The sequence below is a fragment of the Cucurbita pepo genome, chromosome 11 (genome assembly GCF_057944985.1).
Source record: "Cucurbita pepo subsp. pepo isolate OVF chromosome 11, ASM5794498v1, whole genome shotgun sequence".
Lineage (NCBI taxonomy): Eukaryota > Viridiplantae > Streptophyta > Magnoliopsida > Cucurbitales > Cucurbitaceae > Cucurbita > Cucurbita pepo.
The window spans coordinates 947843-973227 of NC_141808.1; the positions used below are offsets into that span (position 1 = coordinate 947843).

Genomic DNA, 25385 nt, shown 5'->3' on the forward strand with positions numbered 1-25385 from the left:
TCTATTGTTAGAAATCATATTGTTCACTAATTTTCTTTGTTTCCAATATAAATTGAAGAAAGTTTCGAAAATAATAGTCAATCATTCAACTAAAGAAGAAGATTTTTAAAAGTGGTTCTAAAAGCGTAGTGAACAGAAAATGAAAAGAATAAAATGATATTAAAAGAGACCTGAGAATTTAGGTAATTACAGCTTAGCCACCCTAGTTTTCAAGCCTATAATAATATACTTTTTGCCACAAACTATAAATTAATGGCCAACCTATATACTTTTTTAGTTTTACTTTTAATAAATGTTAAATTTAGTCAATTTAATAATAATAATCACATAAGAAAAGATACAATGAATATATATTCCCAATGTATCAAGTGAACGTTATCAGAGACTAAACAAATAAGACAAATAATTATGAGATTTAAAAAAAAAAAAAAAAAAGAAAAAGAAAACTCTTTACATCTATGGCAGGGATGTCAACCAGTGACGGCCCAAGAATCTCCATTTTGGGCAGGGGGAAGGCAAGCTTTCATGTTCTAATCCCCACAAAATTTGGTAACCGGATTGACTAGGGAGCACGGCCGGAGGCCTTCCTTTGTCCCCAACTTACCCCGTTGACTCCTCTAGAAAAAATCTAAGAAACAGACATCCTGAATAATTTCCATATGCTCTGGCCAACAAAAGATGAGCAATAACAAAAGTAACAGCATAAACCATGAGTAAGAAAATCCACCATAGATCTAAATGCTAACCTTGAGTAAAAAAAAAAAAAAAAACTTCAGACAATTGAGCGTATCATACAAGTCTAACAATGGCAAGTACTTTGTAACAACTCAAGTCTACCGTGGGTAGATATTATCAACTTTGGTCTGTTACGTATTGTCATCAATCTCACAGTTGTAAAACCTTCTACTAGGGAGATGTTTCCACACTCTTACAAATGCTTTGTTCTCCTCTCCAACTAATGTAAGATCTCACAATCTACCCCCTCTAGAAGTCCAGCGTTCTCGCTGGCACACCGTCCGGAGCCTGGCTCTGATTTGTAACAGTCCAAGCCCACCGCTAGTAGATATTGTCCATTTTGGCCCGTTACATATCGCAATCAGCCTCACAATTTTAAAATGCGTCTACTAGAGAGAGATTTCCATACCCTTATAAGGAATGCTTTATTCTCCTCTCCAACTAAAATGGGTTCTCTCTCCAACCAATATGGAATCTCTACTCTCCACTATTCAGATAAACATGGTCAAGCATCATCCAGCTCAAAGATCTCTCTTCCCGGTAGTTAGTTCCCTATAAATTAAACCAAAAGGATCTTGAACTACTGGTTCCCAGCACGGTAACAGGGAATGATCCTGATCCTGCTTCTTGCTTTAGTATGCTGTCAATGTTGCATGAAGCTAGTGCAAGACTAAAATTCAAACATTAACAGCTGGAATTGAAGAATTGGAGAATTATAAGAACAATAGACATGGATACAACAACAACTAAATAACCAAGTTTCAGGTAATATTTATACCATGTGCAGCTGCAACCCCATTTGCCCCTTAACTTCATCAAAACTCAGGATATGCTATATTGACCAAAAATAAAAAAGGAAACACATAAAACGAACACCTGAGAAACCACTTACAAACAAGTCATCTTAGGGAGATTGAGCAACCAGAGCATGTCTTGTTCATCTGCATGTAACTGCATTTGTTGGTCAGCAAGTAAATGTGTATATATGTGCGTAAATGAAAACCTTCAAATACAATTGCATAAGCATGTCAGCTGATGTTCATCATGCCGAACTCAAAAAGCCGATGTCCATTTCAACAAACAGTATGACTAATCAGGACGAATAATGAGATATCAAGGCAATGTAATAGCAGATCTTTTTGAATTATTACATTAGAGACTGAATTCACTAAACACCACGAAGTAATATAAGCCCTTAAGGACCCTCCTTTCATCTATTGCCAGATTAGGGCAAGAAGAACACAGAAACCAATAAACAAAAGCAGCCGCTTCAGGTAATAATCTTGCTGACCTTGACGGAGATGGTGATAGTAGCCATGGGCGTGACCATGGCTACCATGAAACATGTTAGGAAAACCATATGGAACGTTAGCACCTGCACCATACATGCTTGGATCTGCATATCCATGCATCTGAAAGTTGAATAAAGATGGGACAAGACCACCAAAAGCCGCAGACAAAGTGAAATTGCCAAACCTCGTCGATGCCATTGGGGCAAACCCGCCAAGACCTCCCATGAATCCAAACCCATTGTGGGGAAAAGGATTCGGTTCTGGGGGAGGGCCTGCTGCTTCAGGTCTCTGTCCAGCAGGACGATTAGGAATATTGATTCCAGGAATACTTTTCGATCTCGGGTCGGTCGATGTCTTTCCCCTACCATATAAGGGAACCAATTTTTGTTCTTCTATGAGAGCCTTGCAAACTGGACATTCCTGGGGATGGGAATGAATGTGCAGCCACTTGTAAAGGCATGGCCAACAGAAAAGATGACCGCATAGGGTTACAATAGGATCCTGAGCTAAATCCAGGCAAATATTGCATTCAAAATTACTAGCATCACCATTGTTATCGGAATAAGAAGGGCCTTGGGGTTGCCTACTTGTCGATTCCCCAAACCCGCTCGCCATATCTGCACACCCTACCTATTTAATCACATTACACCACGAAATTGAGATGAACAAAATCCACAAACTCAATCGGAACAAATCCTTCTACCAACAGAAACCAATTGGAAAATCTAAAGAGAATCAACCATCATAACAATGATCCACCAGCACAACAATACAAGTAGGACAAATATACAAGATAATCTCGAATCCTAGGAAGAAGTCCCCAAACGGAGACCAAGCGAATCAAATTCAACGGAAGGAATCCAACTTAAAAATAAACTCAGAAATTAAGATACAATTACAAAAAGAATCGGAAAAATGAAACGAACCTACTGATTAACAAGAACAAACCACTCGATACCTGCGTTCCGATATCGATCAAAGAACAAATCTGAACCCGAAGACGAACGCATTTGACGGAAACCAAAAAATATACGTTCGAAATTGGAAGCTTCTCGCGGCCGTACCATAAACAATATTCACTGCGTGACTTACACTTTCACCCTGCTCGTCCACTTGTTCCCACGTGTCATAAGATTACTGATTATATCTTCAAACTATTAACGGCTGCAAAAGAGAGTATAGTTGTCCTATACTCGCAGTGGGATAAATATGCGGATAAAACCAATTTTATCCTATAAAACTAGATAAATTACCTATTCTCAACATTTTGTAATTAATATATTCCGTCACGTTACCAAATAAAAATTATAAAATTAATATATTTAATTTATTTGAAAATAGTTTAAAAAAATGTGTCCAATTAACCAAAGGTTAAAATAAATATTAGTAATACAGACAAAAAAAAAAAAAAAAAAAAAAAAAAACTCTTATTTAAATTGTTGTTTAATATTATATTTGTAAGGTGTATAAAGATACGAAAATTTGAACTCCTGACCTTAAAAAATAGCATAGGTCGGTGATGAATAAATTGAGTATCGTCACCAAAATAATGACAAAAATGCCCTTGTGGGTTGGTATTAGTTGACGTGAAAAAGATAAAACAAAATTATTTTATTTTTTTATTTTCAAAAGACAATAATATGGTGATAAATTTGATCCCACCAAACCAACCGTCTTTGCCTCCTCAAATCACCCAATTTAGAAGTCGGTGTCGTTTATTTAAAATTAATTTTAATATTCATATTTGTCCATTTTGGAAATAAATGATTTTTTCTTTTTTTTTTTAATTTTCCTTTTCAGTTGTTATTAATATAACTACGTACTCAAATTGGGTTTATTGCGAAACGCCCAAAATTCCAATGCCGACGGTTCCCATGCTGCGATATTGGCTATCCGAGCACCCTTCCATTGTCAACTTCCGTTGGAGCCACTCCCAATCATGGGGCTCCACGTGGCCCTTCCTCGTCGCCGCCGTCACCTTCTACGTCGTTGCCGCTGTCATCCTCCATCTTCTAATGATCCTCCTACGCCGCGTTCGCCAGGTCCCACTCGGCCCCATTCCGGCCATCCATAGTCTCTCCATGGCCGTAATCTCGGCAGTCGTCTTCACCGGAATCCTCCTCTCCGCCGCGGCGGAAATTCGTGACACCCGCTGGCTCTGGCGGCGGAGCAGAACCAAAACCACTCCGTTTCAGTGGCTGCTCTGTTTCCCGATCGGCACACGCTCCTCTGGGCGCGTGTTCTTCTGGTCGTACATTTTTTACCTCTCCCGATTCCTCCACCTAATCCGCACCTTTTTGACCGTTCTCCGCCGCCGCCGTCTCCCATTCTTTCACCTCTTCAACCAGTCGATCCTCATCCTCACTTCCTTCCTTTGGCTGGAATTTTCACAGTCTTTTCAAATCCTCGCGATTCTCTCTACCACCCTCCTCCATTTCCTCGTCTACGGCTACCGGTTCTTGACGTCCGTCGGGCTCCTGGCCACGTGCTTCCGGTTCGTACTCAATTGCCAGGCGGCTCTGCTTTCCTGCAACTTGCTCTGCCATTTTGGGGTGTTTTTGTTTCACGTTCTGAAAGGCGGGTGCAATGGCATTGGCGCTTGGATCTGCAACTCTGTGCTTAATTCCGCCATTCTTTTGCTGTTCGTGAAGTTCTACAAGGAAAATCGTTGCGATGGGATTCATAAGAACCCACCCAGATTCTGAAATGGGTTTGTTCTGTTAAATCAAAGACAACTTATTGGGGTATGATTGTGAAGTTTTTTTATTTATAATCTTGTAGTGTGAGTGTCTAGAAAATAACTTCGTCATCATGGCACTAACAGTTCCAAAGTTTAGTCGAGCTTAGTTCAGGACTCTACTGCTCGTCTTAGAAACGTTAACACAATCTTTATCAATGTATAGACGAAAACTTTGGAACCCAATTCAATAGCGGCATAAAAAATGCTTATACGAACCCAATTAATTACTTCGGGAAAGAAATGTAGAATCAAAGGAAAGCCGTCTTTGTTTGAGATGAAAAAAAAAACAATGGAAGATTTTTTTTTTTTTACTTTGACCTTTGCCGTGAATGAAAAGATTCCAAAATAATATGATTCAACCTCAAACCCTTTTGAGTGTAGCAGATAACAACGGAGCCCGAGAATTGATGTGTATTCGAATCATAGGGGCTAGTAATCGACGATATGCTCATGTTGGTGACGTTATTGTTGCTGTAATCAACAAAGCCGTTCCAAATACACCTATCTACAATTTATGAATATTCTCGTTATTGAAAATATTTTGAAATAAAAAAAAATTAAAGGTGTTTTTGGAGTTTTATTAATAAAAAATTTGAAAACTCAAAGTATTTTTGGAACCATTTTGAAAGTCAAAAAGAATTTTTTAAAATTGAAAGTCTAAATATATATATATTTTTTTAACAAAAGGTTGACTATTCCATCGTTTATTTCTTAAATCGTTAAAACTTTTAAAATTAAAAATTTTAAGGATGTTTTTATTAATTTAGTCTTATCCACAATTTTCTATATCTCACATTTTAATTACCAATGAACATTATTTAAACAAAAAAAAAATAATAAATAAATAAATAGAATGCTATTATGGAAATAAATTTAAAATTTAAAATTTAGGGATGTATTTAAAATCTAATTTGTGGCCTAAAATTAGAGATGTTACCTAACCAGAGTTAAAGCTGGGTTAAAAATCTGGTTAATAGTTTGGGGGTAAAATTTGTTCGAGAAGCAGCCTTTCCACTTCCCCATACCCCCGCCTTTCGTTAAACCCAAAGCCGCCTGAGACCAATACCGTTAAATCTGATATTTTCTACCCTCTCTCTCCTCCGCTAATCCTCTTTCTGGTCTCTTCTCAATCTTCCATTTTTCCCGGTTCCCTGTTCCATTACTTTGGATAAGAACTCGTCCAGTTTCAGTTTCGCAAGCAATTTGAGAGCCGACCGACTTTCGTTCTCACCGATAAATCTCGATTTCCATCTCCTGAGGTAATTCGGCTCTTTTTCTCAGTTTTAGATCTGTATTTGTTGAATTCAACAACACTCTGAAATTTGTTCTTGTTTCTAAAATTAATATCTTCTTTTCGTGATTGCTTTTTTGTGTTTTCTTTACAATAGAATCCTTTATGTCTACTAGAGTCTTGAATTTCTTTAGATTTGATGAAGAAACTGCGAATCTATCAACGGATATAAACGTGTGTTTGTTTGCAGCCGTTCTAGGAGGGAAATTCTTGGAAGAATGGATGCTTCTACGTCTCTGCAATCTGATAAGACACAAAAATTTAAATCTCTTAGTCCTTTTAGGCTGATGAGAGGGGTGATTTGTTTAGCGGTGTTTTTGTCCACTGCCTTCATGTTCTTAGTGTATTTTGCGCCTATAGTCACTCTCTCTTTAAGACTTATCAGTCTGCATTACTGTAGGAAGGCAACTTCCATTGTTTTTGGTTTCTGGTTGGCTCTGTGGCCCTTTCTGTTTGAAGTGATAAATGGGACTAAAGTTTTCTTCTATGGGGATGATGTTCCTGCAAATGAACGTGTTTTGTTAATTGCTAACCACAGAACTGAAGTTGATTGGATGTATTTGTGGGATTTTGCATTGCGAAAGGGGTCCTTAGGCTGCATCAAATACATCCTTAAAAGCAGCTTAATGAAGCTGCCTCTCTTTGGTTGGGGATTCCACAGTTTGGAGTTCATTCCTGTTGAGAGGAAATGGGAAGTCGATGAACCGGTTATATACCGACGACTTTCGACGTTTAAAAATCCTCGAGATCCCTTGTGGCTTGCTGTTTTTCCTGAGGGAACCGATTTTACGTATACCTTCCATTCCTTTTCTACCGTATTCAATTTTTTTCGGGTTTAAATGCATGCTTCTACTAACGAAGAAAGGATAGTATTGGTCAAAATCATCCATTACCACTTCAATCTTGATGGTATGGTTGCCAATTACACCTTATCTAGAAGCTAGATTTGAACTTTGAAATCTTGTCTTTTGTTCTTTATGATCTGTCTGCACATAACGAATTGACGACACATACGAAAGTTACTTGCAGGGAGGCAAAATGCAAGAAGAGTCAAGCATATGCTGCTGAAGTAGGACTTCCGGTGCTGAAAAACGTTCTACTTCCAAAAGCAAGAGGTTTTTGTGCTTGCTTACGAACCCTACGAGGTTCCCTCGATGCAGGTTCATTTCTTCTATGCATTGTGGAAGCGATATTCTTGTTTGTGTTGGTTGAGAGTATGGTAGCTCTTCAATGGTTACTATGACTCATGATTATGGTCCTGGCTTTGCATCTTTTTCCCTAATTAAGTCTATTTATGCAGTTTATGATGTGACTATTGCCTACAAGCCTCAGTGTCCTACCTTTACGGATAATGTCTTTGGCCTCGGTCCTTCAGAAGTTCACATTCATGTTCAATGGATCCCCGTTGGCGAGGTCCCTGCATCAGATGAAGGTGCTTCTGCTTGGTTAATGGATAAATTCAAGCTCAAGGATCACTTGCTCTCATATTTCACGGCCAATGGCTGTTTCCCTGAGTCAAGAATTGAAGAAGAACTTTCTGCCTTCAAGTGCTCAATGAACTTCATACTGGTCGTTTCCTTGACTGCCATATTTTCTTACCTTACTTTCTATTCATTTTGGTTCAAAGTTTATGTAGCTTTATCTTGTATATATCTTGCTTCCGTTACATATCTCAGAGTACAACCAGAGCAAGGTTTAAGCTTTTTGGTGTCAATGCTCATTAGCAAGAAACAAAGCACTGAATAACATTCATTTTACAGGATGCGACATGATTCTTTTGGTGCAGGGCTTTTGCAAATGTCTCTACTATTTTGCTTAGATTGGAATGGAGTTTTCGTGTAGAATAAGTTGATGAAATCTTTGCTTCTCTAGATTCTACTGTCTCTTGGCCTATAAATGGACAGGCAGAAACTGAGCACAAAAGGGTACCTGTAGCTTTATTACCTTCTAATATCTTTCTCATTTGCTTAGCCTTTTTCTTCCATATTTCATCACTTGATGATCTATGGCTATAGCCTTTTACTTTCAAAAATCACTTGCGTGTAGGATTCGAAATCCTAACTCTGAAAGGAGACCCTAAGTGAGATCTATTTCTTATAAGGGTGTGGAAACCTGTTTTTAGTATAGGCGTTTTAAGACCGTGAGGCTGATGGTGATACGTAACGGGCCAAAACGAACAACATTTGCTAGCGGTGGGCTTGGGCGGTTATAAATGGTATCATAGCCAGACATCGGGCGATGTGCCAGATACTGGTCCCCAAGGGGGTGGATTGTGAGATCCTACCGTCGGAGAGGGGAACAAAACATTGCTCATTAGGGTGTGGAAACCTCCTCTTAGCAGAAGCGTTCTAAAACCATGAAGCCGTTTGCTAGTGGTAAGCTTGAGATGTTGCACCCTAGTTGAGAATTTCTACCTGCTCTACTCTCATCTTACGATGATGATTTTTCAAGTTCATTACTTGAATGGGAATGGGAGCAAAAAGAACCCAAAAGAAGGAGATTACTGTATTTTGCAAATGGGTGGCCCCCCAGAGGGAATGATCAATCTCAGAAGGTGAAACTAAAACGCGCATTATGCATCAGAACAGAGACAAAGATATGGGAACAGAAAGTGTGATGATAAGTTACGATATTTACCACACATGCACACGCACACCAACTGTTTGTTAAAAGTTCCAAACCAGCAATGGATATTAGGTTAGGTGACCGAACAAACATCCAGCTGCGGTAGACCCAATGCCATGGCCTACCTTGATTGCTTGTCTATGCCTGCAACACGGCCATGGAAGAATATTCAGATGGAAGCCCATTTCTGAAAAACCCCACCAACTTTCTTCTCTTGGGGGGTGGGTGAAAGTTGGAAAGAGGCACAGCACATGCCTTTGTTAACCGCTTCTGTGCTCGTGGGCTGATTGTTCGGATAAACTGGGGATGTCGGCATTCACGATTACCTCAGTTCTTCTTTATTTCTGCCTCGCAATGTCGTCTCTCGACAGCACCATTTTCAACCTCCCTCTGCCCTCACCCCTATTTTTTTGCCATTTCGGTTAATTGGGCTGAAACTGACGCTAAAACTGATACCCCATTCTTTTATTTTCAGTATGTACTGTCCACGTGGCTTCTTCTTTGTTCCTATTATCTCTACTCTTCACGAAAAGATTGGTTGAAATATCTTTTTCCATCACTAACCAATATAAATACAGAGCTCTCTTCTGCGTTTCTCTTGCACCCAATTCCCTGACATTCTTGTTTTTCTCTCTGCGGCTTCCTTGGATTGTTGTAAAATGGCTTCCCCATTATGTGTTTTTCTTCTATTGGTCGTGTTTTCACTTGGTAATGCTGGTGGTTAATCGTAATCCGTCTGGGTTGTTGTTCTCTGTTCTTGTTTTCAGCTTTGATCAAATGGGTGTAGTTTAAAATCGGTTCTTTTTTTTGTGTTCATGATGGATTTTGGTTAATTCGATGATGATTTGGATTCTTTTTTGCAATTGGGTTGTGTAATGCTGCAGGAAATGTCGCTTTTGCGACTGTTTTTACGCTTCAGAATCATTGCAGCTACACGCTATGGCCGGGAACGCTCTCCGGCAATGGTGCGGCGGTTCTTGGCGACGGCGGTTTCCCTCTGGCCCCCGGTGCTTCTGTACAACTGACGGCTCCGCAGGGATGGTCCGGTCGGTTCTGGGCACGAACTGGCTGCGACTTCGACAGCTCCGGCAATGGGAAATGCCAGACGGGTAACTGCGGCGGCGCACTTAAATGCATCGGCGGTGGCGAGCCGCCAGTCACACTGGCGGAATTCACCATTGGCTCAACCAGCGGCGAAATGGATTTTTACGACATTAGCCTCGTCGACGGCTACAATGTGGGCATCGGCGTCCGGGCAAGCGGCGGTACCGGCAACTGCCAGTACGCCGGCTGCGTCACGGACTTGAACAGAATCTGCCCATCGGAATTGCAAGTGACTGATTTGGGCTCCGTCGTAGCCTGCAGGAGCGCCTGCGCCGCCTTCATGAAGCCAGAATTCTGCTGCACCGATGACCACTCGACACCGCAGACATGCCCACCAACACCTTACTCACAAATGTTCAAGAACGCATGTCCGGCAGCGTACAGCTACGCATACGACGACGCTTCGAGCACTTGCACATGTAAGGGATCGGACTACGTCATTAGCTTTTGCCCGTCCGGTTGATCCCATATGTTCTTAATTATATGAATCTCTTTCAAGTCATTGTAGTATTAAACAGTAACACTACCTTGGTTTGATTTCTTGAAGAAATATTATTCAAATTCGTATCTGAAAAACGCTCGGAGTTACCCTGCCACTTATCACGGTCCATAGCCATTTAGTAGATGTCCACGAATTGGGTCAGGGACGAGGAAGCTTTCTCATAGTGAATTTTTCTCCGTCTATTATTCTTTAGTCATTTCGGGTATTTCGAGTATGTAGAAATTCAAATGCTTAAAAGAAAGAGATTTTTTTTTCTCTTCTTTGTACTCTTTGAAGGGCCTTCGGCCAATTTATGTTATACATGAACAAAGCTTTTTCCACCTTCACTCTTTGTTTTTTTTTTTTGTCTCATTTTTTGTCTCTCATGGGTTTCATACACTTTGGAAATTCTCTCTACAAAAAGCTTTCATCTTTGAAAGCCCTACAACTTAGCCACTTACTTCTCAACCCAATTCTTTTCTCAAATCATTTTGGGCTGATCACAACTGAAAATCTAAATCTAAGGGGCATTTGCTTCCCCAACTCTACCCTAAGTTAAGACATCACCCTACTACAAGTAACTATTTTACTTTACAGACCTTCCTTTCGACGAGCTGTTACTTACGAATAAGTTACTGCGTAGTCGATTAAACCACGACAGTTTGATTTCACCGGACCCTGTGCACTGCCCTTCGCCTTCCTCCTCACTGTTGAAAAGGGTCTGGTCGGAGCAGTCGAGTGATGCCCCACATGCTAGATTGTATGACTGACAAGCCGAATGGCATACTCGGAGTCTGTTGTCGCCGTCTTCGTCACACTTTTGTATCGAAATCTGCATACAAAAAGAATAGATGAACTCCAAATATCAGGTGAAGGAAGAAATGTAGAGATAGCGCGTGGTTTGAAGACGGAGACCACGTACCCAGCAAGCCAACTGTTTTGCAGCTGCGTCGCAGTAGCTACCACCGAAGATGTTAAAAAGTTTCCGGGCACCACCGGGAAACAAACGGTGGTAATTCGGCATGACAACAACTTCCTCGAGCTGCTGTAGTATACTCAGTTCACTGGGTGCACAATGTTGGCCAGTCATATCCCTTTGCAATACACTTTTACAAACAGAGAGACTCGAAAGAAGCCTGGAGCTGTTCTGGCACGAATAGCCAGCATAATCCGAACAACGAAACTCGCAAACGCCATTATCACAGACACCTCCATGGAGGCTACATTGCTCATCGCAAATAGCTGAGAACATGCCAAAGTTGACTTAGTGAACCAAGTAAAGAATATTACATCCTTGATCTCATTATTAAGTAAAATTAATGTTGAAGACGTTCAAGAAACGCCCGAAGAGAATTACCGGTGGAGCAGTCGATGCCGGTGTAACCATTTCCACATTCACAAAGTCCATTAGAAAGACACCTCCCATGACCACTACAGTTGTTAGGACAAGATCCTGCAAATCAATTTACAAGTATAACTAAGCAAGCATATCAAAAGACAAGATGAAGTTATACAAGAAATAGATACTCACGTTTGCTACAATCATGTCCATGATAGCCAAGAAAACAAAAACACTTCCCATCCACACAATCTCCATTGAAACTGCAAGTATTCGGGCACTTTCCCGGCACCGAAACCGAGTCTTTGCTACAAAGTTCATGATATGCAGGGCAGAGTAATTCACCTAGAGTAACGAAGTAAAATAGATCGTTATATTCATTAGACCGAAAACAGATGAGTAATAAGGGTAGGGCACTTACCATTAAAGCCAGGGAACTGAACCAGTCCACCAGCTTCAGGACATACTTTCCACATACCATCAACAGCCACCTACAAGAACGTGGTCGAATCAGATTGTTTAAACCAAGTTAACTAGGAACTGATCGCGTTTGCCTGTGACATTTTAAATAACATCATGTGTCCTATACGACGCCAAAACTCCCGAAGTACCTCTAATGAATTGTTAATGCACCGATGCTGATAACAGCCGTTTCCTTGGGTCATAGACCCTCTTACAAACCCAGTCCTGACTAGGGATGAGGCCATACACCTGCATATCCATTAGAAGAGCCATTGTTAACAACAGATTATATACACTTACATACCCGAAGTGCGCATTAACCATAAGCAATCTTACCTTGAATTACTTCCTCGTACTTCACCTAACATTCTGTCTGGTGCCCGTGCACTGTTGGTGTCCGTGCACGACCCATCCGAGTAAGCCACAAAGTAAGTACAATAATCGGCCAATGACGATTGTCCACCTACATTAGAGAAATTACCATGTTGATGGAATTTCAGTTTCACAAAATCTTCATTCAGCAGATGTGATATAGTTGATTAACACTAAAACTCACCCTTGTTCGGTTGGGGAAAATATCGAGCCCAGTGAGGGAGGTCGCCATTATAGCTAACAATCGGGCAGTAACCCTCTGCCTCCCTATTATATGTACATCCTGACATCTGTGTCGTGTTGCAATGGTATGCCCCCTTCCATAGATTGCAGGGGGACATGACAAAATCATTTCCCTGGTTGCGGCCCCAATCGAGACGATCAGCCATACTATAGTTGGCCTGGTACCATCCACTGTCTTCCAATAAAGCCAGAGTCATTTTTGAGACTACAGATCTTGTATCAACTGAACCCGTCATAATTTCATTCATCAGAAGCCTTTTCTCCCAGTGAGATCCTGAAATAGAACATTAATTATATGTTTGTTTCGAGAAAAAGGCTACAACGGGTTGACGAGAATGAGCAGGGTCATAAAGAACTCAGTGGGGGAAGGTAGAAGAAAAGTAGCAGAAAAAATCGAGTAAAACCTGAGGTGCCACGCCCTCCTCCGTCTTCAAGCTCTAAACCCGTGAAATTCTTTGAAAAAGCCTGCCAAGGTTATTAAGCGTTCTTGGTTATTTAGTTTTCGAGAATTATAAATTCTCAACGACATTCCAAATAGTTTCAGAACTCGTCACGCACGCACACCAGAAAGAACAGAAGAAGCACTCACTCCATAATGATATCTTGAATGCATAACTACACGTGGAAGCACCACACGAGTCACGGTGCGCCCAAGTCTTTCGTCCAAGACCTGTTCTGTTACCTGATGTATTACATCAATTCAGAGGTCAATTCCATGTCGTACGTAACCGTTTAAACGTTCTCAGAGAGGGGAAAGCGTTAGATAACACTAGCTATATTTTACCTTACTACGCCTTCTTTTCCTCTCGTCTCTAAAATGGGCAAAGGCATGTGGATCAAAACCAAGGACGTGCATAACCTGTGATGGATGAAACATGGCGATGAATAAAATATAATAACACTTTTTAAACCAAACTATGCATGAAACCAAACCTCGTGTATAAGAGTAGCTGAAAGTAAGGTTTCCGCTTTGGCAGTCAAATGCCGAGGTGCAACGTTCACATGTCCTGCAATTGCACGGCCCCATTGATCGCGTTCGCATGCAACAGCCCAAGCAAGTGTGTTCCCAGTGGTAGGCCTTGTGGTCACTAACAGAACCAAGTCTGCATTGGGAATACCCTCTGGAGGAGACATACAAAATGGTTACAGCCTAAATGTAGAGAGATATTCCCTTCAAGGGGCATCTTAAAAAACTGATTAAAATACCTTCGACGTATTCACGTGGAAGTTGCACGCCTCCATCCTGTCCACAAGCCGAGTATCCACTTAGACGCAAGCTCCCTTTCACAGGCTCAACGGCTAATGCTCTTCTAAACCAATCTGCTGTCTGACCTAGAGCCTGCATTGGCAAGCCTTCTAAATCATTTTCCTCATCAGAGCTTATGCTCCAAGAAAAATTAATGAACAATGTACACATAAACAATGCCAATGAATTGTAGATAAATAGATATGAAGTGCATAATACCTTGTACAGGCGATGCCTTTTGTCCTCCCCAGAGATATCGTCTAAAGTGCAATTATACCAGCAGTCGCCCGTAATCGGAGGGTTGCTGTCAGGATTGCAAGAAGGCGAGCCCAGAAAGGAACTAGTGGCAGGAGGTTCTCCAAGCTAAATACAACACAGACACAGAAAACCGATGGTTAATATCGAAACTCGGTGTTGGGCGGAGAAATTAGTCGAGAAGTTTCAAGGTTCTGTTTCACCTTCACAATGTCACCAACTTTTTGACAATCTCTATCAGGAGAGTGACCAACAGCATCATAATTCAGATATATTCTGATAGGTTGTTTTACATTTTTTTGCTGATCTGATAATTCTGAAGCTCCAAGCAATGCTCTACCTCTTCTATGAAGGGGTTTTGCCGTGCCAGAGACATCGTAAACTTGAGGGGAAACCGAGTACACTTTAAGCCCGGGTCGCCTTTTTTGCTCGAGTATCTGATCATGGATGCAGGAGTGTGAAACAATGCTTTCAGCTCCCCTTTCCAGCTGATGATCTTCAGATTTAGCATATGTAACATCCAAAGCCAGAAGAAGCAAAATCTGAAAGAGAACAACAAATGAACTGAAAATTATGAATCCCAGAAAAATCTAAACAAAAACACTAAGCTTAAACTCCAGATTTCTCTGAAGATTGATGAACACAGCTCTGTTTATGTCCTGTCTCGAAAATGAGATCTTACAGAAATCAGATCAAACAAGAAAAATCCTTCAAACCCAATTGAACTTAGAGGAAACCATCGATTCTTTCTCCTAACTTGTGGGAGAAAGATCCTTCAACCTCAAACAGCAGTTTCAAGCATTAATTTTCAATCCCCTCGACTTAAAAAGTAAAATAAATGAACTCCTGGAAGAGAGAGAGAAGAGAGAGAAGAAGATAAGAGATGGGCAAATTACGAATCATTACTAAAATCCAAACTTCCCAGAAAACAAGCAAAGGAACAACAAATTAACAGCTGTTCGGTTTTCTTGAATTGCCAAGAACAAAACGTACGGTGAAGACAGCTTTAAAGGTGCGCTGGCAATGGTTTTCAAACCAAGAACAGCTCGAGGAATTTTTGCCATTTACAGAAGATGAACTCCACAGAAACCCTAAACCTAAAAATCCCCAACATACCCAAAACAACTCCCCACCAAACATAACTAAAAAAAACAAACATCAGTCACCACAAGAGCTCACCTCAAAAAGAACAACGGCGAAGCGGATCTTAGCATCAAATTTACGAGCAGTACATAGACAACAACACCGTATCGTCTCCTCCATTAAGGGTCGAAGAAGACTCAAACACTAACAGAATCAATCCCATCAAATCGCCGGCGATTCTCCGATCTGCTCCAAAACCCAGTAAACCCAGAAGCTATTCTGCATTTCAAGTAGCCAGAAATGTACCGAACCACGAAGAAATGGGCAGGAAAGAGCAAGCCTCTTGGAGTAAAAGATGAAATGATTCAAAACTCAAGTGGTGAAGAAATGGGAAGGTGGGTGTCCTCGATTTCTCCGACCCAGTTGAATTTGTTAGACTTAATCAAATTTGGAGCTCGTCAAGGTACGAATAAACGACCCAGAACACGAATTTGGTCCGAAGAACAAGCACCTTAAAGCTCTCTGAGAAAAAAAAAAAATGAAGAAAGAGAAGAAGGACAACAGTGACTGGGAAAGCGCATGAGAATACAAAAAAATATCGAAGGGATTAAGTGGAGGTGGGTGGGGAAGATCAATTTTTTACACTTAAAAAAACAATTTTTTCGACTTAAAAAAATTTAAAGCCATAAGAAATTATAAAAATATCTGGCAATTTTACCTTACCGTCACGTCTCTCTCTCTCTTCATTTCATCTCTCACTTTCTCTCTCTTACCGTACAATATTATAAATCATTATTTATGTTATTTAATAATTTATTACATATAAAGTATAGGTTCTTTTTATTTAAATAAATAAAGGTTTGGCCTTTCTGAACCAAACATAATTGAATGTTTAAGAAAAACCATGAAAATAAAACATCTTATCCATTTTAATTTTATATTCTCATGTTATAGCTCGGAGTAAATAAATTTAGATAAAATTAATAATATTTATAATTCAAAATATTATATTTTAATTATGAATAAATTTAACTTAATGTTATATTAACTTTTTAGGTATAAAAAAAAATTCATGAACTTTTCTACCAATTTAATTAATGTCTCTAATAAGTAATAATTTATAATTTGTAACAATTTAATATTTATAGGGAAAATTATCATCGAAATTAAATTAATTACTTCGTCTTTATAATTATAAATAATTAAATGATATGACTAAATCGTTTTATAAATTATTTAAAAAATGATTAGGATTATATCCTATTTAATAATCAAGTAACTAATTGACAATATATTGTCTTTAGCCACATGCAACGATCTTTAAAACAAATTTATCAGTCAATTAAAGAAAATAAACAAAAAAAAAAAATTAATGAATTTTTTATTTTATTTCAACGGTAAAATGGGCAATATATATATTTATGTATAATAAACTAAGGATTAAGATAGAAGAGGTTTGATGAATTACTTGGTTGACTTGACACGGTCGCCGAGGAGGAGGAGGAGAAGAAGGGGGGAGGGAAGGAATCGAAGCGAGCTTTTTCATTTTGTTGGATGAATCGAAGTTTTTTTCCAAGAAAAAGAAGGCCGCCGTAAAAGGTAACCTTTTCTTTTCGTTAGGTTGAAGCATTGAATTAGCATAAATCGAATTCTAAGCTTAGGGATAGGCATTACGTGAATTAGCTTTCTTGGTTTCGAACAATTCTCAAAAGCCATTAAACAATTGCTTAATTTGGGTTTGGTAGTTTCTTCAAACCCACATTCACAAGCTTTCCATTTCTCAGTAATTTCTTACCATTTCATTCAAATTTGATTCTATTTGATATCTATTTCTCTCTGATTCTTTCCTCAGAAGATCCAAATAGTCGATTGTTTATGGTAAACCATAGGAATTGTTGGGACTTAGAGGAGGATGGTTTAAGGGAAAGGAAACTTTTGGCAGAAAATTCTACGCACGGAAGGTGTTTGTGAAAATGTCTGAGAGAGGAAAAACAAGTTTTCTAGGATGTGGACAGTGGCTCTGTTTTATACAATTTGATTTCTGGGCATAGTTTAATAGTGGAACTGGAAAGGGACTTTCGAGATCCAACCCACTTTGCTTTAATCGCACAATTTGGTGAGTGGAGGGATTTGACTGCAACTCATGCACACTAATAATGGTTTATTATTATTAGCCTGCCTGTCTATTCTAATGTCAATTATTAGAAACTTCCTTCCCCCCCCCCAGTTTGGTATTTACCCACAGGGCTGAATCTTTCAGATCTGAATCCGCCTGGATTCATTGATACCCTCCATATTCGTATTCAAATCATCCCAACAGTTCATCCCCATTAAGAACAAACTGTTCTTTCTTCTTTGGGTTTCATTTAGTTGTCAGTCAACACCTCTTCAACCTCAGTTGTTCTTGAAATTGTTGAACCACTTCTGTGAAACTGAATCCTCAAGCTCATTACTGACTCTCACGTTCTATATGCTTTCCAGCTCCCACTTCCCCACCATTTTTTTCCTGAGAAAGTGAAATGGCCAAGAAAAGTTAGGTCGGAGTGATGATAAAGTTTTTGAATGTAAAAATTGGTGGGTGGAAAATCTGGTTTGATGTGGGAAAAGCAAAGAGATCAGAATCAGAATCATTCACCATTGGAGCAGACCAAACAACTTCTAACTAATCTACTTTCCCAATGGTCTAAACAATAATGCTTTCATTCAGTTTCCCAGCTTAATTTGGTGAGAGTAGTTGTGTAACCAGTAAGAAAGACTAAAAATGACAATATAGGTTTTGAGCTGTTACAAATGATATCAAAATCAAACATGGGGTGATGTGCGAGCGAGGACACTCGCCAAGGAGGTGGATCGTGAGATCTCACGTCGGTTAGAGAACAAAACATTCCTTACAAGAGTGCAAAAATCTCTTTTAGACACATTTTAAAAACTTTGAGAAAAATTCTAAAAGAGAATGTCTAGAAATGACAATATCTAATAGGGATGGATTTGGGTCTTTACAAGTCGGGTGCTTAGTGACATCATTCTACCAAACGAGCCATTAGCTTTAGCTAGCTCCCATTAGGTTGCCTCCTTTGTTTATTGTAGTTCCTTTTCAGCTTCAACCAAAACATTGATATTTGGATATACAGAATCATCACATCTTTCTTTTTCTTTTTTCTTTTTCTTTTTCCTTTACTTTAATAAGACCAGATTCTTCCCATAAGTAGGGTTTGTTCTTTTTTTTTTTCTTCTCATGGTTTGTTTTTATTACATGACATAATTGTTGTTTTTATTTAATAAAAGTATTGTAATATAAATAAATTATAGAGTATGATTATTGGGGGTAGGCTAAGATTTTTAAATAGGATAAAAAAAAAAATCTCAATTATCTCACCTTTTAATATACTATTAAGTAAATTATAGAGTATGATTATTGTTGTTTAGATTATGGGTTTGTTATTAATTAATATATATACTTTTAAAAAATATATTTTATTTTATTTATATAAATAAATAAATAAATATAAAAAATAAAAAAAAAATCCATGAATTATTATCAGAATAAGAGTGAAGCAAAAATAATAATGGTGTGTTGGGGGTATGGTGGCATAGAATTCTCCTCGGTTGCTTTCAATTTCTTCCTCCATTGACAAAAGAGAACATAGTGGGCCTCAGCCATTGGGCCCAATTTCCTCTCTCACGACATGACCCTTCAACCAACCCAATGGCCCATCCCTATTTCTCAATTTTATTATTATTATTATTATTTGTCTTCCATACCTAATAGCCAACCATACTATATACAGAAATTTATAGACTTATTATTTATTGATTTTGTAGCTATGACTTTCAAATATTGGTCCTTTTTTATTATTATATTATATAATGTAATGTGATTATCCAAATTAGATTAATATAATCTAAGCCTCTTTCATGTTAATTCTTATTATATTACTTGAATTCATTTAATTTAATAAATATAAAAACATAAAACAAAATTCAAATCCCATACTAAAATTCATTTATTTTTATTTTATTTGTTTCTTTAGTTTTTCATCTCCTTAGGGATCTACCTGTGTAAATTTTAGATTATGAAGTTTTTTTTTTTTTTTTTTGTATATTCACATATATATCCAACCACTAAATTCTGGATAATATTTGAATTATACTTTGAGACTTTCACACTTTAAATGGAAATTTTTATGATATTTTAAAAATAAAGGAAAAATAATAAAAAATAATAAAAAGATGTTGACTTTACGAAAATGAAGAAGACATATATTACCAGAATGATGTGATTGATTGCAATAAAAAAAATTTCGATGATTTATATTTATATTCATTTGGAGTGCATTTAGGGCAACCGAGACCTATTTTTATTTTACCACAATTTTATTTTCATTAAAAAAAAAACTTTTTATTTTTTTGGCTCAAATAATTGAAGATACCATGATGACTAACTTTGTATACATCATATCTCTAATTTTGAAAATAAAAATAAATAAAAACGGGTCTGGATAAGACCAAATCTTAAGAAATTAAAAATGGAAAAAAAAAAAAAAAAATGGAATAAGGACAACAAAATTTGTGGGAAAACAGTCATATTAATTAATGACTATAAATAATGATCTAGAAAAAAAAAAAAAAAAAACTAATTTATATTATGTTAATCGTTCTTCCCCAACCAGGGAAGATCATGCACTTAAAAAAAATTAATTTAATTCAAACTTTGTTAATAATTAACTTACAAGTCAATAATAAGAACATGGTCCTGGATTGAAGGCTAGGAAATATTCAAACATATATATATATAATATATATATATGTATATATATGTATATATATATTTTTATTGAAGGCTGAAAAAAAGGGAGTTTTTGTTACAAAATATAAAATCCCAAGTTTTGTGGGTTAATAATAATAGAAAAGAAGTTGGTGGAAAGTGGGGTCCAAAGCCATAATGATTTCTTTTATCTGAATTCATTTGGAATGCGAATGACATGGCCAAGGTCAAGCTGGAAATACCTTTTTTATTTTTTATTTTTTTTTATAATTTTCATGTATATAATAAAATAATATATTGCAATCTAAAAATATTCCTTTTGAAACAAGCACATGACTAGGCTTATCCATTTGCAATTAATGCATTTTATCAAAATAATATATTTTTTTTATTAAACAAAATACATTTTTAATAAATAGAAAGTGGGTGTCCATCTGAAATGCCTTTATTTATACCCCTTCCCCTTTCAAATATTTCTCTTTACAATTACCATTTTTGGTGATATATTTTCCATTTCACGTGTAAATTTATGTATTTTTTAATATTTATATCTTTTTTATTCAATTCATTTTCTAAATAAATCATATTCGTATTTCATATTTTTATCCATTTATTCACTCTAAATGGGACCATTCTACAATTTGCACCATTTGAAAGCACCCATAGGGACAATATTATTTTAATAAATAAATAATAATAATAATAATAATAATTTTATTATTATTGATATTTATGAGTTTTGAAATATATTTTCTCTGGTATTATGTTTTCGGATTCATTGATATGCATTTTTAGGAGAGGTCACGGAGAATCAAATGGGCCCTATAGCAGCCCAATGAATCTTTAAAAACGTGGGCCTAATGAGCCCAAGCGTCTAGCCCATTCGAAGGCCCAGCCCACAGTAGAGTTCCCACTTGTATTTTGGGCCGGGCCTTCTGGTCAATGACTCGAGGAACTTCTCAATGCCTCCACACCCTAATTTGTTAGGAATAGTAATAACAACAAATATAATAAAATAATAAAATAAAATAAAAGTCAATTTTGAACCTCCTAATATTTTTTTCATCCAAAAGTTCTAATAAATTATAAATATTAATACTATTTTTGAAATTTATAAATATTTTTTAAATGTGAAATAAAGTTTATATTTATATATAATGATAAACGGATTTTTAAAACAAAAGTAGTCATCATAAGACTTATGTATTACATTATTAAATGGCTTGAATTAAAAAGTTCATTATGTGTTACATTATTAAAGGGCTTGAATTAAAAAAGTTCCTCTTATTGAGAGCATCTCTCTCTCCAATTAGCTTATCTTCTCTGACGTGGTTTATCTTCCGTTCCGTACAGTCTTCATATTACGCCGTTGGCTGCGATGGAGGTGGCGGAGAGGGGAAGAGAAACGCCGCCGGGGGTGGAGATTTAAAGAAGCTCCGCGCAGGAGGTGGCGGAGAGGGGAAGAGAAACGCTGCCGGGGGTGGCGGAGAGGGGAAGAGAAATGCCGCTGGAGGTGGAGATTTTAAGAAGCTTCGCGCAGGAGGTGGTGGAGAGGGAAAGAGAAACGCCGCTGGAGGGGGAGATTTTAAGAAGCTTCGCGCAGGAGGTGGCGGAGAGGGAAAGAGAAACGCCGCCGGCGGAAGAGATTTAAAGAAGCTTCGCGCAGGAGGTGGCGGGGAGGGGAAGAGGAACGCCGCTGGAGGCGGTGGAGAAGTGAAGAGGAAGGCAAATAGAGATCTAGGGGAATAACTGAGGTTTGGCGATGAGTCAAGCAATGGCAAGAAATGGATGAGAGAAAAGTGGGAAAATGAATAGCAGAAAGAACCCTAAAACATTCATTTTTTGTTCTTTCTTTACGACGTTTGAAGATTATGAAGATGTTGTGAAGATCCAGACCAAATTAAAAAAATTTATAGGAATAATACACTTTTGAAATAGTAAATACTAAATTTGTCTTTTAAAAAATAGTAAAAAAAACAAAGAAATTTATATATTCTTACCAAAATTTATAAAATATTATAAATTATTGTTATTTGAGTAATAAAAATTAAGTTTAGACAATTTTGAATTATAAAAACCATTCCATTAATAAAAATACTCTCAAGTTTAAATAATATAATTAATTTTTTAATAGAGCTAAAAATAACTTTAAATTTTTTAAAAATTTAAAAAAATATTCTTATAATCAGTAAGGAATAGAAAATGTTAATATTTTGTTTAAAAATTACCTTTAAATTTAAGTATGGTATTTTAAATAATAATAATAATAAAACTTTATTATTTCATTAATATAAATTTGATGAATTAAATTTAAAATAATTTCAGAAACTTAGAAATAAGATATGGAAACCCCAAAACTCAGCCAGCATATTACATTAAACAAAAGCTTAGAAAGTAAGTCTTATGGGGCATTTTTGTCATAAGGTCTCTAATATTTGCACTTTACATATATATACATTACATTACATTACAAGTAACATCCTCACTAAAACAAGATATTACTCTATTAACTACTACCACAGAATCGTACCAACCCCGACCCGTAACACAAAAACCATTAGCACCCGATCGATACATACAATGTTACAGAGACAATCGAAACGCTTTCGAGTCAGCTGAATTATCTGTTAGCATGACATGACGATCAACTCAATGGATTCCCCAGCTTCTCTCCTCCTCTTATTTGCACTGTCTTCAGCCTCTTTGCAGCCTTCACAAAACCCCTTATCACCTGCAACTCATCCAGTTGCTTCGACAAAGGAACGACATAACTCACATAAGGTTTTGTCATACAATATAAACCGAACGGAGAACGGTATGGTTGTGAGTTAAGTACCTGTGACATGAAATGCCTCTGAACAAGGTCTATCAGTTGCTCTTTCGACGGGTTCGGAATAGCGTCTACCTGCACAAATCCATCAATCTCTATGTAAGGAAAGAAACTTACTAAGGTCAACCTTCTTCAAGTCCACCATTAGCTCTCAAAGTTTTTAAAACGCGTCTGCTAGAGAGAGGTTTCCACACCCTTATAAAGAATGCTTCATTCTCCTCCCCAACCGATGTGGGATCTCACAATCCACCCTTTCGAAGACCAGCATCCTCACTGACACTCGCTCCCCTCTCCAATCGTGAGAAACTTACCAGATTGAAGTGTTGCCAGTATCTCCACAGTGCAGCCATCTCCAACTTACTAAGGTCAACCTTCTACATAGGAGGCGGCAATGCAACAGGAAATTAGTTCAAATTGGCAAGTATGAACTCATTTTGCAATACAGAACATTAAAAAAGAGCATACCGTGGATCCTTGAGGTGCAGAAACAGAACTCTTCGACTGTGAGTCACAGGAAAGGGATCTGCTCATAGTCTTGTGAGATGATGACCCAGATGATTTGTGTAATCTATGCCTTGATTTGTGGGGTTTTTGGGCGTCATCGGATGCTGGGAATCAAGAATAATTGAAAGCATTATCATGAATGAGTGACAAAGGCCAGAAAAAGAATAAAGAAAACCAACAAAAGTGAGTTCACAAAGGATCCTATGCTGCCATCAACCCTATCTAGAACCAACAAACAGTCGGTCAAGAGCATCAAGTTGCTCCTACCGCTGCTGCTAGCTACACCACACCATCCTCTTCCCACCACCACTGCTCGTTGTTTCTAGAAGTACAGCGAAGATGCTAGTAAAAGTTATAGTTATAGAGCACTTGAAATCACTGTAGACTCGAGACTAAAATATGGTTCAAAGACGCATAAATCTTTGCCTTTTGATTTGGCTGTGATTTGGGTGGGTGGGGGTGAAAAGTGATCATCACTTCAAATGATCAAATCAATAACAGACAGGGACATCAATCCAAAAACAGAGGCACAGACAGCGAACAATTATGGGATGAACTCAATTCTATTCTAAGACAGCTAATAAAAATAGAAAAAGAAGAATGATTGAACAGAGACATTGAATCGCCAGCTGCAAAACTCACCCATATCAATTCCATTCCACTGCAAATTCTCAAATTCGAGATCGTCATCTTCCTCGTTACTGGTAGGAGCCTCGATCACACTAAGCGCATTCCGCTGTAGTTTCACCTCTATGCCATTCGTTAGAACCTGCAAGTTTTCCCCATTCCAAGAAAATTGAAGCAAAGCAAAGATTATTTTACAGTTAATCAACCAAAAGGGAAATATCCACTTCAAATGATAAAAAACCCATCATAATTTAATCCTACATGTTGAAATCAGGACAAGAAAAAGTGAATAAATAAAGCAATCCTAGCCAGAAAACGACCGAAGTATTAAAAAATGGATACCAAATTCATTTTAGATTATGAAAAAAAAAACTAATAAATTATGAAATCCACGGAATAAATGAACATGCAATAAAAGAGGGCAAGGATAGAAATGAAGAAACCCCAGAATTCTCAGTTAATAACAACGAGAAAAGCAAAAAAATCGAATTCAGAATTTAACAAGACACGATCTAAAAACAAAGAAAAATTAACAAATGAAGAGTGTTATACAAAAAATTGAAGGGAAAAAAATGGGGAAATTGGCCGGACATTGATCAGAAAACATGAAATTAATCCTCACATTATCACCAAGAATAAGAATCCAAAGGAATTGAAAGTGTGCACAAAACCCGATTTGTAAAAGAAGCGAAATGGAGTGAAAAAGAGTTAAATACCAGCCAATGCCAGCCGCCAAGGCCCACGGCTTTCTTGACAACGCCTTGCAGTCCAACGAGTACGGATTTGGTTCGATTATTTCCAGTAACGACGACTTTGGTATGGCGAGGAAGGACGGAGAGCTCCTCCTCGCTACTATCCCCGCAGCTCTGCAAGTGCGAGAAACCGCCGCCATTGATAGAACTCTCCACAGCGTCAATCATTTCGGAGTGTATCAAATGAAATGAAGAGGAAAGGCCATGCAATGGTGTGGGAAGTTTGAAGGAAGAAGAAGAAAAAAACACAGAGAAAGCAAGGAGAGAAGGAGGAGAGGAAGAGGAAAAGGAGGGATATTATTATTTGAGTGGGTGGTGGTGTTGCTATGAATCCCGACGACCCGTCAACGACAAATAATAAATTGACACGTAAGAGAGAGAAAGAAGTTTCCATAATCACGCATTTGCCACTTGGTGGGGGAGCGGGTTTGCGGCATGATGCTCCCAATACCACTGGTGGTTTCAGTTTCTACTTCCGGAACAACGCCTTCCTTTTCCGGAGTTGACTTGTTGACCTTCGCTGTAACCCACTACATTCTCCTCAATTGCCAAATTACCAAACTACCCCTACTCCCCCTATTTTTTTTTTTTAATTTAAAAAAGAATTACTCGAAAGGACAGTTTCTTTCAAATTTGGTT

At 37.8% G+C, this 25385-nt stretch overlaps 5 protein-coding genes, 1 long non-coding RNA gene and 1 pseudogene across 10 annotated transcripts; 4 read left to right on the plus strand and 3 right to left on the minus strand.

Moving 5' to 3' along the window:
• Nucleotides 1–1727: 1727 nt before the first annotated feature.
• Nucleotides 1728–3133, minus strand: LOC111805934 (uncharacterized). 2 transcript variants are annotated; one of them, XM_023691235.2, is made up of 2 exons: nt 2986–3133; nt 1728–2657 (listed from the first exon to the last, which is right to left on the minus strand). In XM_023691235.2, exon 2 carries the CDS (start codon nt 2640–2642, stop codon nt 1950–1952), a length of 693 nt encoding a protein of 230 aa, XP_023547003.1. In that variant the 5' UTR covers nt 2643–2657; nt 2986–3133; the 3' UTR covers nt 1728–1949. The 2 variants fall into 2 exon arrangements, with proteins under 2 accessions (XP_023547003.1, XP_023547002.1); XM_023691234.2 differs by having other exon boundaries at nt 2954–3105.
• Nucleotides 3134–3865: 732 nt separating this feature from the next.
• On the plus strand, nt 3866–5097 carry LOC111806167 (fatty acid elongase 3-like pseudogene; annotated as a pseudogene).
• Nucleotides 5098–5760: 663 nt separating this feature from the next.
• On the plus strand, nt 5761–8028 carry LOC111805102 (putative 1-acyl-sn-glycerol-3-phosphate acyltransferase 4). 2 transcript variants are annotated; one of them, XM_023689996.2, is made up of 5 exons: nt 5761–6026; nt 6249–6848; nt 7088–7218; nt 7359–7627; nt 7819–8028. In XM_023689996.2, the coding sequence occupies exons 2-5, from the start codon at nt 6277–6279 to the stop codon at nt 7828–7830; spliced, it is 984 nt and encodes a 327-aa protein (XP_023545764.2). In that variant the 5' UTR covers nt 5761–6026; nt 6249–6276; the 3' UTR covers nt 7831–8028. The 2 variants fall into 2 exon arrangements, with proteins under 2 accessions (XP_023545764.2, XP_023545763.2); XM_023689995.2 differs by having other exon boundaries at nt 5762–6026; nt 7359–7820.
• Nucleotides 7990–10632, plus strand: TLP-3 (thaumatin-like protein 3). 2 transcript variants are annotated; one of them, XM_087128161.1, is made up of 2 exons: nt 7990–8898; nt 9563–10632. In XM_087128161.1, exons 1-2 carry the CDS (start codon nt 8795–8797, stop codon nt 10248–10250), a joined length of 792 nt encoding a protein of 263 aa, XP_086984287.1. In that variant the 5' UTR covers nt 7990–8794; the 3' UTR covers nt 10251–10632. The 2 variants fall into 2 exon arrangements, with proteins under 2 accessions (XP_086984287.1, XP_023545766.2); XM_023689998.2 differs by lacking the exon at nt 7990–8898 and adding an exon at nt 8945–9391 and having other exon boundaries at nt 9568–10632.
• LOC111805104 (uncharacterized) lies at nt 10619–15906 on the minus strand. Its single transcript, XM_023689997.2, has 16 exons — nt 15365–15906; nt 14389–14727; nt 14150–14293; nt 13891–14023; nt 13618–13805; nt 13469–13543; nt 13274–13366; nt 13089–13149; nt 12626–12958; nt 12406–12532; nt 12219–12318; nt 12029–12098; nt 11800–11952; nt 11626–11721; nt 11191–11510; nt 10619–11100 (listed from the first exon to the last, which is right to left on the minus strand). Exons 1-16 carry the CDS (start codon nt 15446–15448, stop codon nt 10855–10857), a joined length of 2562 nt encoding a protein of 853 aa, XP_023545765.1. The 5' UTR covers nt 15449–15906; the 3' UTR covers nt 10619–10854.
• A 490-nt stretch (nt 15907–16396) lies between these two features.
• Nucleotides 16397–19104, plus strand: LOC147790069 (uncharacterized). Its single transcript, XR_015422845.1, has 2 exons — nt 16397–16867; nt 17750–19104. It is a non-coding gene; the product is annotated as an uncharacterized LOC147790069 (long non-coding RNA).
• A 3272-nt stretch (nt 19105–22376) lies between these two features.
• LOC111804848 (uncharacterized) lies at nt 22377–25047 on the minus strand. Of its 2 annotated transcripts, none has more exons than XM_023689645.2 (6): nt 24711–25047; nt 24010–24136; nt 23329–23471; nt 23175–23234; nt 22870–22938; nt 22377–22782 (listed from the first exon to the last, which is right to left on the minus strand). In XM_023689645.2, the coding sequence occupies exons 1-6, from the start codon at nt 24912–24914 to the stop codon at nt 22678–22680; spliced, it is 708 nt and encodes a 235-aa protein (XP_023545413.1). In that variant the 5' UTR covers nt 24915–25047; the 3' UTR covers nt 22377–22677. The 2 variants fall into 2 exon arrangements, with proteins under 2 accessions (XP_023545413.1, XP_023545412.1); XM_023689644.2 differs by having other exon boundaries at nt 23175–23237; nt 24711–25045.
• Between the last annotated feature and the right edge of the window lie 338 nt (nt 25048–25385).